A 12,721-nucleotide genomic window follows, 5' to 3' on the forward strand; every position below is an offset into this window, starting at 1 on the left:
TGCTAGCTACCTGCTGGGAGGAGTGGGTGAGTGACTGACTTTTTCCCCTCATATCGTTTTCGGTGGCTACAGCTAAAGATTAAGGTGTCATTTGGTTAGCTAGCAAAGAAATGTGAATCGCTTTGCTAGCTAGCTAGCTATGCTGAACTTGAATGACTGTTATCCACAGTTAGTATATCTCTTAGTTCTATTTGGCATCGATCAAATGGGTGGGAAGGCAGGGAAGTTCCCATTAGTTGTCAAAACGTGGGTTGGGACAAGCATGCATTGGCAGCCAAGCTGCAGAAGGACGAGCAGGCTAGTATTCCCCATCGTTTATCAGTGCAATTTTGACAGCCAACTAGCTAAAAAAGTTTGAGAGGGTTTATCTAATGTTTCTTCGTTAGATTGTTTGCTCATCTCGCTCTGGCTAGCATTAGTTGTTGATCTTGTTGTTGTTGATGTGCATAAGCAACTGAGGGAGAGATAGCCTACCTTTTCATGGTTGTTTGATCAATAGGACTGTGAAGTTCCCAAATGTAAGAGGACTACCTTGGTATTTACATATTAGCAGAAATCCATTCAGGTGTATTTTGTGACTTTTGGTGAATGCGTTCTAATGATCTAATGTCGCGCTGTTGCTACTGCATGTAAACACACAGTTCAGTTCAAAGTGAATGATGGCAGGCCCGTGTGGAAAATGGGTTATTTGCATATAGGCCTACTGTAGTTATGATTGGCTATGGTGCACCGGTCTACATAGACTCCGGTCCTGAACAAGACAGATGTTTTTTGGGGGATTTATTTTTACTGCAGTGTCTATTAATTGTCCAAACGCACGGTCACTCTCCCACGCTATATTACTATGAATTTTCACAAATTCCTTACTATACGTCATTCCCAAACATTCTATGAATTTATGAAACCGCGGAAATGACCATATCTAAGTGCTCGCTTGTCAGAAAATGTAAGAAAAAAAAGGTGTCATATTCTTCCTGGGAGTGTATATGAACGGATTTTAATAAGATTTCATGTTGCTAAAAAGCTGTCAGTTCTACTTGAACTGTATTAAGAAAGCAGTGCATTTGATATGGATTGTGATCTAAAATAGGATCTTAAATTATTTGGGTCAGTATATTCACATATACTATACAATACATGAACATATGCACGTGTGTTGCAAACACACACACGCACACATGCACATACACACTCACACTAACACACCGACTTTGCTCAGAGTCGTGGCTGGCTCTGATCCCAAACCTGGGCCCTTGATCATGCATTAAGTGACCTCATGAGGCCTGCCATCTAACAAGTGCTGATGAGGCCCAAAATAGCCTGTCCTTGTGGGGCTGAGGTGGGGCCACGTCCGTCCGACCGAGGAGCCTCAGTGTGCTGCTGAGCTGGGCCGACGGGCCGCTCCGCCAGGACGTGTTCACTCACAGACCCTAACACGCTGTGACAACATGGAGCGGTGAAGAGAGAGAGAGAGAGAGAGGACTGAGAGGAAGACCTTCTCCTTCCCGCTCCAATGGAAACAGGGCTGATGCTGTGTTCAGGCTTTTAGGCTTGGAAGTACCATTCAGCCTTAAGTAATACAATACCACTGTCCACTTAGCCCCCTCAAGGCTTTAATTAACAGAAGAATTCTGAGCTGCAGCACGGCTGATAGAGGATTTTAAGTCACTAAGGAATGGCAGTGTGTTTTGAGATGTCAAACACTAGCCAACCAGAGGAGGCGATGGATGGCACGCTGAGAAATGTTGCCGACCACAATCTTATCTGATTGTTTGTACAAACATCCCTTGTCACAGTGGATTAAAATAACTCAGAACACTGGGCAGGAAAGTTGCTATTTTCTCACGCAAATTTAATAAAAGGGGATTAGTAATGAATTGTTCTAGTATCCATGGCAACTGCTGACCTCCATCCTCCATATTGGTCCCATTCCTGGTCCAAGCCTTGCAGACAGGTATAGTACATTAAACTGTGGCTACACATATTTTTATTTATTTTTTTTTACAAAACAAAATATACACATACACACAGCATACAGACGCACACAAAGATCAATGACATCACACCTGCCCAGACCCACCTGCTCACATCCCCATCCCCAGCGCCCGCATCACTCTCCGCCACATGGCCTCAAACTGCACCATTTTGTTTCTCTCCGTCGCCCACGCACTTTCAACATTTAGATAATAAATAAAGCATTTGACCTTTCCATTATGTTAACGATGGAGGATTGGTTGATTTCCAGTTTTTAAGTATACGTTTTGGCTACACATTTAAAACGCTGGACATATCACATACACACATACAAATACTAACTTAACACCAGACATGTTAGTTTTGCTTCCACAAAAGCCTGATCTAAACCTGATCTCAGATTCCGCTCCACACATAGTGTAAAGCAGCAAATGGATAAACCTGTAATTCATAAACATGAAACACTCTCCTTCAAAGGACCTCTCCCTCCCAAATACACACCACACGCATGGAAGCCCGCTCGCACACACATCCATACACACAGTGGCAAATGCATCCTTCCTTCCTAAGAGATTTAACCCAACATTAGCGGGTGCACATCCTTGTCAGACAAACAAATATCTTGTAGTGCCTCTCTCCACCGGCTTTCCTACGAATAGGACCGATACTTGGTGGAGAGGTTGCATTGCTCTGTTTAATTTGTTCATACGTTATAGCGCTTTTCCTAATGTAGCTTTTAATTTAGGAGATGAGCGGCCCACTCTGTCTGCGCTAGGCCCGGCTGTATGGATTAGCCGGCGCTGTGTGCTGTTCCAATGAGAACAGTTATTAGATTCAGGTTGCTGGTTAATTAAATAGACTGGGCTTTGTGGTGTTGAGGTGGGAAGGGTGGGCTGAAATGGCGCAGCCACTTAAAGCAATCACTTATATCATTACAATGGAGGAGAACCTCTGTCACTACAGAGTAAGGGAGCATTTTAAGAGTTGAGGTTTATGGTTTACTAGATCTTTTAAGAGATTAGAACAAAGAAAGAGTAAAATCAAAATTTCAATACCTAAAATATATCCCTAAAGCACAATTCCTTGTAATTGACCACAAAACCTCAGTTATATCAAATGATCATAACAGAAACCAGAGAATATTTTACATTATTCAGGAGTTGTTAGGGTCATGCAGTGAGGGAGGGCTCATGTTGTATGGGAAGCGATTGTTTATACTGTACAGTCACTCAACTATGAAACCATTTCTGTACCACAACAAATAGCCATCTACAGGCAATTACACATGGTGAGCTAGCCACAACTACAATGCATTTTGGTGTCCGGGGGTGGAGCAAGACACATTTTGGGAGAAATTCCAATTCCATTTCCCACATTTCCACTTTCGCACTCACTCACATCTAACACGAAGTTAACCTGACTCCCGATTTCCTTTACATTTATGGGCTACTTCCTGTGTGGATAGGGCAATAACAGGAAGTAGGAAGCAGGTGTTCCTGCATGGGGTGAAAGGTCACAGGAAACTGCGGTTGGCCAGAGGAAATCACTGGAGGGAGGATTCTGAAAACATTTGAGACCAAAGGCAACAGGGCGCAGCACAAAGTTGACATATCTCACTGTCATCATGTTATTGTAGACGTCACAGTCTCGCCATAGTGTGCAGTTGTTGCCTTGAAATGTCAGATCAGATCAAAGTTAGCTAGCACAACAGTACTATTTAGCATTTCAGCTAAATTAGTAATGTATTAGCCTAGGTATCAGTTTGAGTATTGAACGTCGCCTGGGTTAGGGGAGGGTTTGGCCGGCTGGGATGTCCTTGTCTCATCACGCTCTAGCAACTCCTGTGGCGGGCCGGGCGCATGCACGCTGACACGGTCGCCAGTTGTACGGTGTTAACTCCGACACATTGGTGCGGCTGGCTTCCGGGGTAAGCAAGCAGTGTGTCAAGAAGCAGTGCGGCTTGGCAGGGTCGTGTTTCGGAGGACGCATGGCTCTCGACCTTCGCCTCTCCCGAGTCCGTACGGGAGTTGCAGCGATGGGACAAGACTGTAACTACCAATTGGGGATAAAAAGGGGTAAAGAAATAAGAGTTAGGTGTTAGCTGCCTGTGCTCCTGCCTGTCCTGTCTCCATGGAGATTAGCGGCTGTAGCTTACAGAGAGCCAGGCTGGCAGCTGTTGCTTAACATGACTTCTCATCTTATCTTACATCTCTCACTCACCCTGCTCCCTGGGGCGACCAATAATGAGACACATGCCATGACAGCCGTGCTCGTGACAACAACCACGTAAAAAAAAGAACCACACACACAACCAAAATAGGCCCTCAATGCGCATGCGTTGTTCCTTTGGGTTGAGAATGGAGTATGCAAGTCCATTCATCAAATGAAACCAGGCAACTGCCCCCTCCCTTCTCACTTGTTGTTTTGGTTACAACCGTCGTCTGAGCAATGTCGACCATGCTCTGCAGAGTCTACAGAGAGTAGTGTATGGACTATTGGAGTTTGGAGAACAGCTTACGTTACTAATAGCCCAGAAACCAACAGGCTACAATGTCTGTCGGTGTGTAACTCAAACACAGAATCATTCCATACAGCACTCTCATTATTATTAATAGTAAAAGAGAGGCACAGGAACTATTTCTGTCTAAAATAACTGCCCTTTATCTGATGCCATAAGATCTGCTCCTTTTTCCGGCCCCTGCCATCAATCCATCGTTCAGTTCACTCAAAAGCTTAAAGGAAAGATTCACCCATTTTGAATGTTCTATTGTTTCTGTGTATCTCTGAGCGATGTTCTATCAATTCCCAGGGTCATTTCATGTTTTCATGTGCATCTGAGCTAATTGCCGTTCAAGCAGGCAGAAATACAGCCGGTATGATGAGTTTTGCATCGAGATGCACAAAAACCATATAACATTCAAAATGAGTGAATATTTCCTTTAGGTACTGGTTTGTGTATAAGAGTGTATTAGTTTCAATATGTACTGTATGTGTGTGTGTGTGTGTTCCTAGGAAATGTGTGTATGTGTGTGTGTGTGTGTGTGTCTGTGTGTGCCTGTATAATGTGTGTGTAAGCGTATATTATGCATAAATTCCTGACTATATCAGAAACGCAAAGTGTTCACTCTTCAGTAACTTTTTCCCAGTGGACTATTCTTTGCCCAGCAGAGAGGTGTGTAACTCATCTGATAACTCCTATAATTACACACATTAATAATCAGGCTGGCCGTGCGGCAGGAGAAGGAGCAGGAACCGCCATCGACAGGCCCTCGTGTTGTGTTCCACGAATTTAGGTTATGGCCTGCCATCACTGAGTCTGCTCAGTAAGCACAAAAGGGACAACGCCATGAGGGATTAGCATGGCTGAAAACACAGCACAGATACCAGAAAAGAACTCAAGTTTTGAATTATGAATACCCAACATGTGCTCTTCGTCCTAAGGGGTAATTTAATGAACGGGACGATAAATAGGTTAGCAGGGTAAATGTTGCAGATGAAAACAATGCAGGTCCTCCCTGAATGATCAATGGAGTGCAATCATCAAGTGACCAGAAGGGATAATCACTTAAAGAGATTAGGAGGGGGAATCAATGGCTTGGCTAATTGAGCCTGTTCTGTGTTGGTGTGAACTGGTGGACTCTGAAAGGACAAACATTAGAGTTCTATATGACAAAATACAGTGACAATTCGTCTTGTCATTTTCATTTGATGGTTGATTCTAAAGGAAGTGGAAGGGGAGCGAGGGTGATGGAAAGAGCAAATCATCTGGATAGAATGCAACAGCACAGATGAGCTGAAAGTCTTAGCCCTGATGTGGGACTATGTGGATTTTGGAGGATGGCCTTTGCCACTTCTAACACCTCATCTATGTGCTTTAGCTGGATGACACTTATGAGCCAGACTTCCTTTGTGGTGCTGGGGGAGCTTCCTTCCAGACTCTGGGCTGTGCGATAGCTGGTGACAGGTTGAGGGTAGTGAGGCTAGCGACCCATGGTTAATGTCACGTGTGGTTTTAAGGGGGCCTATCTGGAAGAGCAAGAAACCCCACACCCCAGGCGCCGTATCCTGTCTGAGGGAAGTATATCAAAGCCGGAGGATGTCTCTTTCTGTCTGTTTACATGGAAGCTGGGAACACTCCCTCCTTGCATCGAGCCTTTTGCAGACACAAAATCACGAGTTTGGCCACAAACTCACACTGAAAACATTTATTAGATTGTGCCTTCTTCAAAAGACAAATAATCATGACTTCCACCCCCACCCCTTGTTGTGAGATGGTAGCTGCCAACACGCAGACAATGGAGTCAAACTAATGACTGGGATTAGAATCATCCATTTTGGTCTGACTAGCTCAGGGGTCAACATTTTGGCTCAGCTACCGCACTGATGTTCCTCCATAATGGTTCAGTCCAGGATTGTCCGTTTGCTAAGTGATATTCATACCTACTTACCCAATACACACCTACAAACACACACGCACATGCACACTCACACAGACACTTTCTTGCCTCAGTTGGGATAAAATAGGTACAAAAACACATGGAAAAATCCCTTTTACATTCACTATACACTCTCAGGTTGAACTCTTATTTGTCCAGGGAGAGAATGTAGTCTTGGTCTCAACACTAGAGGGTCTTGAGAGAAAAGCGGTAGGGGTTGGGATCATGGTAGTGGGCTTCACCTGTTTGATGCGGTCAGGGTTGACGGTGGTCTGTGGCTGCAGTACACTGACCGGCTCTGATTTCTGGGTGCTCTGCGGCATCTCCCGCACCTTGTCAGCGATGAAGTTATGGACTCCATTCAGAGCCTCCACTGTCCCCTGGATCAGACACACCCGCTCTGTCGTGCCTGGAGAACAGACGGAAACACATCAATGTCTCATTCATACATACAGAACATGACTTACTAACTTAAGCCTTTGGCTCCTATAAGGAGCACTGGTTGTTGACAGATACATACAGAACATGTGCAACATTAATTAATGGTAATGTACTCTCATTACCAATAAAGCATCTTGAGAAAATGTCATTTTATGGGTATGTGTAGGCCTAATCAAACATAAAAAAACCCACAATGCAATCAGTATGTGTATTTCTTTAATGTCCAGTGACTCCCTCTTTTCCAGATTTCAAAAGTTTCACTTCTGGTCTTTCCCAAGATCGCGGCCAACATAGGAATTGGTTAATAATATTTGCCATCTCAGAAATTACAGGGTTGTATTTTATAACTACAGTCTCTTCTAATAGGTTCCCTTTAGCGGACGCTCCCTACAGTATCTATGCAATGACCCAATAAATATTTTTTTCTGTGAACATTACATTTAACTATTTTAACTATTGTACAGATTGTTTTCAGTTTTCTGACTTCACATCTCCCATCTGTGAAAGTAATATCCGTAATGCCTGGTCAAATTCCATCAGTAAAGTGATACGGAGTCAGCAGGATGAATACACCCCGTGTCCCAGATCTGTTTTGTACTGTTTTGCCAACTCCTATTGTCATTGCCATACCAAAATGACCATTTAGGAGTTGGGTATATCACAGACAGATCTGGGAACAGGCTAGGATGAATATACTCAAGAGAATAAATCTTACAATTGACTTGAGGCGTGCCTAAATTAAGTCCATGACTGCTATACTATGGTATGTCATATCATTTTAAATGTACACAGTGGTGATATACCTAATGAAGCCTGTTAGGCAGCATGATTACTACTGAGTAATTAACATCACCCCAGGTCAAAGTGCGCTTACAGTAATATAGCAGATTAAGGATCTAAGTCACGCTATATGCACTGGTCCTATATATATACAGTACCAGTCAAAGGTTTGGACACACCTACTCATTCAAGGGGTTTTCTTTATTTTTACTATTTTCTACATTTTAGAATAATAGTGAAGACATCAAAACTATGAAATAACACATATGGAATAATGTAGTAACCAAAAAAGTGTTAAACAAATGAGATTCTTCAAAGTAGCCACCCTTTGCCTTGATGACAGCTTTGCACACTCTTGGCAATCTTTCAACCAGCTTCACGAGGTAGTCACCTGGAATGCTTTTCCAACAGTCTACCATCATCAACCATTTGGCTTCACTATTGCATGTCTAGAACCATGATTAGCAGTGATACAAACGTTTAAAACGTCAACATGGCCACATCTGTTCAGTGTTACACTGTACTGTGATCCCATGACATGATGAAGTTGTGAACGCAGCTGAAAAAACAGCCACACGGCTATGGAGTGTCTTGTTATTCAGAGCATGGGCTACAGTACATAGTGTTGGACAGGGAGTCTACTGAAAGACTCCATATTGGACTAATTCGGTAGTAACACGAGTCATTGACTGGTCTGACATTGGAGTCTCCCTCAGGAGGGGACATGGACAATAAAAGGGTTCATTTACGATGTCGACCTCTGTACTCTACATGAAGCACTTCATTTTTAGGTCCAGATTCTATCAGTCTGGCTACAGACCTCGGTTACTTATCTTCCTCTACTGCCGTTATCGGGTGCATTGGCGCCATGCATCCAAGACAAACACAACTTCTCTCTGTGTAAATATATCATCACCATTCTCTCAGAACATGAGTGTGTTTAGACCATGAAAGGAAAACAACCCTCCTAAAAGCCCTCATAATGTGGCAGAAACTAGGCCAATCCCAAACTGAGCCCTCTCCCTCCCTCTCTCTCTCTCTCCCTCCCTTCAACCCTATTTTTCTCTCCCTCTCCCTCTCTCTTCTGTTAGGGCTGGACTGAAATCTGTCCTTATCGCCTCCAACCAGTCGCAGCTTCCTGCTTCCTCCTTTCCCTCCATTGTTTTCTTGGGCCAATGGGGTTGCGTTTGGCCCTGCGCAGTACCAGTTGTGGCGAGCTATTAATACAGGGAAATTTAGGAATTTCAGACTGTGGGTTGGGGTAAAGAGCCTCTGTGAGTTCCTGACAGCTGGTATCCCAGGGGTAATCTGGGCCCGACCAATCAGCCAGTGGATTATTAGGGCAGAGATGGCCATTGTCTTGGCATGGGGATGTGGGTAAAGGGGGTGTTGAGGGGAGGGCAGACTGGTTACACAGCAGCATAGGCCATCCTATCAAATCCTATCAAATTGTACCTTTTTTTGCAACTCTTTTTCTGTATTTTCAATTGTATAGGTCATTTCTATAGATGGACTGTCTGTCTGCGGTTTGATATTCAGCAGCACAGTTGAACATGACTAGTTACATGAAGGCCTAGGAAAGTGATGACTATTGTAATGTAGCTAAAGGGGAAAAGTGTGTATGGGTGTGTGGGTGTGTGGGTAGGAGGGGGTGAGGTTACATGGGGTAACCCTGCAGGAGAAGTGTCACTGTTTGACAAAGCCTTTCTCTGCTATGTTGACATTTCCCACAGTGCTCACAGAGCACGCTCAGTTAGCAGTCCCATCACCACTACTCGTGTTTGTCTGACTAACCTCTACCTGGTTACTGCTATAGTCACAGTTACTATGGCAGGGAAACCCCTTGTTTCCTCCCAATCAAAAGCACAAAAGACTGCTTAAAAGTGTGTTGTATTTTCTTATTTACAATTTCTACGAGTGAATGATTTCCTTCTACAATAATCTGAACCTGAAATTAATGAAAATATGAATACAACTGAACATTTGATAGGCATTATAGGGAACAGGTAAAATATATTCTTCAAATGTGGCCCGATGAACCACGTTTTGGAGCCTTTGGCCTGACACAAGTCATTGAGAAGCACTTCATGTAGTAGATGGATGGCCTGGCTGGGAGAATTCAGCTCAGCAACAACTGCTATGCTGAGAGCGATGGGCCATTTCAAGAGCAGTTGTTTTTATGGAATCATTAATTGTGTGACTCATTCATTCCCTGCACGAATGGGCAGAGAGGGGAGCAGAGGGGAGCTGCTGAGAGATGATATGTGTCCTGGCCTCCCCTGCTCCCCTGTTCCCCTGCTCCTGAGAGCATGACAAGCCTCACATGCAGCAGCAGTAGGGGGGGAAACCCTCCGCCTCCATGTCCTCCTACACAGCTCTTACATACACACTTCTCCTGGCTAGAGAGTTCTGGTGGACGTCCAATGACAGAGCCCATCTCTGGATCACCAGGAAGTGCTTGAAGATGTATTTAATTCTATCGCTTTCACTGAAATCATCCCAGTATAATCCCTTATTCCAATTCTGAGACTTCTTGAAAACAATCCAGGATTCTATCATGGCTGGATTCACACTTGGATAACCTTAGAGAGGAAAAGCCTTATAAATACCAATCTTATACAGTGAGTTATGGTGGGTAGGTTTAATGTAAGCTCATTAAAGGGAGCTCCTTAGGCCCTGCCAAAACCCGGTAAACTGTGTACCTTTAATCTAATAGCAGGATTATTACATTTTACATTTACATTTTCGTCATTTAGCAGACGCTCTTATCCAGAGCGACTTACAAATTATTATCTGCCTATTATAGGTGAGACTTTCATCCATTTTGTTTCAATGGGTTAAATATCACCAAATAGAGGAAATGTGATGAGGCAGAATCACTCAGCCATGTCACATAGGCTGTGTTTACACAGGTAGCCCAATTCTGATATTTTTCCACTAATCAGATCAGCTCTTTTGCCAATAATTGAGCAAAAGATCAGAATCCCCCTGCCTGTGTAAATGCAGCCTAAGAACAAAAACTAATGCTGATTTTTTAAAAAGCTATCAGACACTCAAAGTGTGTTGTTCTCATGTGTAAACAGAATGCATACTCTCCAGTAACCTTATGGTCATATTATGGTGGTAAAGTATTTATAGATTACAGGTTAACTCTGAGTCAGTCATACCACAACGGTTGAATAGATCAAAAACCCATGTCTCCAAGGGCAGAACTCACTGTCATTTAGAAAGTGCTGACCACAAGCTAATACCAGCCTAGCAGAGAGAGATTGATTGATTCATTGATTGACAGGGCACTGAACCCATAGAAATGACCACGGCCACCTCAATAACCAATTAAATTGGTTTTAACGGCTTAACGACCCGGCCCAGCTCCAGGGACAAAAGATGCAGAGCTATCTGTCTCAGCAGACAGGGGGACACTGTAGCAGAATACTGTCTGCCTGCCTGTCTGTCTGTTCTGACTAGGTTTTGGAACATTAACTCTAACCCATGGAAGGGGTTACAGATGTTTCCTGGCTTGATGACCATCAGAGAGAGAGAGAGACAGAGAGAGAAAGAGATTGTGTGAGACAGAGTCAACGAGGACGACTGAGAGAGGGGGGAGAAGTATAAAAACAGGTTTCACCCTTCCTCCATGACTCGTATTTTCCTGTCCGCCTATCGCGGCTCACTTGATTGCACTTTTGAAACAGATGGGTCCCCTGAGAGTTGGGGGCTCATTGTCTATAGGCTGGGAGCCTGAGCCCTACCCACAAACCAGGAGAGAGAGGTGCTGGGGAACAGGGGACTCCAGGGACCCTATACAGTGTGTTTATGTGTGTTTTGTTGGAGAGAAGGGGGATTGGTTCAGTCCAGAGCCATGACTATTCCTCCTATTCACCCAGGCAACTGGCAGGCCCCCCGAAAATATTGCGGGGCAGCTGTTGCCTGTTGGGTGACGTAATGTGTTATTATTTAAAAAGGAGAGGTTGCATGTGAGGAGACTGCACTGGATGTGGATGTTGCATGTGCTTATGCAATCATGAACAGTAAGGGAGGAGGGGGTTGGGGTCAAGGAAACTTGGCAAATGGTTTCTGTCCAAAATCACTTTATGTCTTTTGAATGTGCTCATGTCAGTCATGTTCCAGGGTGCCTGTGTGTGTGTGTGTGTGTGTGAGAGAGAGAGAGAGAGAGAGAGAGAGAGAGAGAGAGAAGAGAGAGAGAGAGAGAGAGAGAGAGAGAGAGCTCTGCAGCCACTGAGTCTGAGGGCCAGGTTGGGCCGGAGTACAACCAAGGAACGCATTTAGGTCATTTAGGAAACCATATTAAAACTGAGTGTTGGTGTGGACAACTGGCCTGTAGCTTTCAAGAGGAATAAGTACCTGTAACAGCAAATCAGCAAACATGATTCACAGCCTCCTTCTCCTCAGCTTTGCTATGATTGAGAGCACCAGAGGAAGAATAAGAAAGTCTCAAAAGTATAACAAAAGGACTTGGAAGAAACAGTGAATTCCTCTATAGTGATGTCACTCTTTTGAGTGAGTCCTGGGCTTTCTCCCACCCCCTGTCCACCCAGCCACCCCCCCTTTTCCTCAGTTCGACTTCAGCCAGCAAGAATGGTGTTGTCATGGTTACAGGGCCCATGCCGTGCAAACAGCTGAAAGATGCCGTGTCTGCTCTCTCCGCTGGTCTGCGCCTTCATCTCCTCTCCCACTCTGTCCCTCACCCTCCCAAGGCCCTCTTTCACACCCCTCTGAGACCTTCCAGCTAGTAGACAGTACATATGAGAGGAAGAGGGGGGGAGAGGGGGAGAGAGAAGTGGGAAAGAAAGAGAAGTAAAAAGAGAGAGAGAGAGAGCGAGGTGGTGGGAAAGGAGGGGTGTTACCCAGAGAAAAATACATTCTGCCAGGTTGCTGTAAGGACTCTTGGAAGTTGTAATCTATATGGACAGTTGTCACGCTTTCTTCCATTTAAATTTCACAAGGGTCTAACTGTATGTTAACATGGCCATAGAGCCAGAGTAGGGAGAGGTGTCAAACCAGCCTTGTTTGGCTGTGAACCAGGCTGCGTTAGCGAGGAGCAATGTGTTTACTATGGAGATGATTTC

The 12,721-nt window shown here is 44.4% G+C and overlaps 1 protein-coding gene across 4 annotated transcripts in view; it reads right to left on the bottom strand.

Moving 5' to 3' along the window:
• The window catches only part of LOC311105960 (RNA-binding protein Nova-1-like), a 48,274-nt gene that overhangs the window by 7,315 nt on the left and 28,238 nt on the right, over window positions 1–12,721 (bottom strand). For 2 of the 4 annotated variants that reach the window (XM_084148204.1, XM_084148201.1), the window contains one exon: window positions 6,653–6,819. In XM_084148204.1, coding sequence (XP_084004330.1) covers window positions 6,653–6,819 — 167 coding nt within the window. Of the gene's footprint in view, window positions 1–6,595; window positions 6,820–12,721 lie in introns of all 4 variants that reach the window. The other 2 variants (XM_084148202.1, XM_084148203.1) reach the window with 1 other exon arrangement.

This window comes from Coregonus lavaretus (genome assembly GCF_964263955.1).
Source record: "Coregonus lavaretus genome assembly, chromosome: 30".
Lineage (NCBI taxonomy): Eukaryota > Metazoa > Chordata > Actinopteri > Salmoniformes > Salmonidae > Coregonus > Coregonus lavaretus.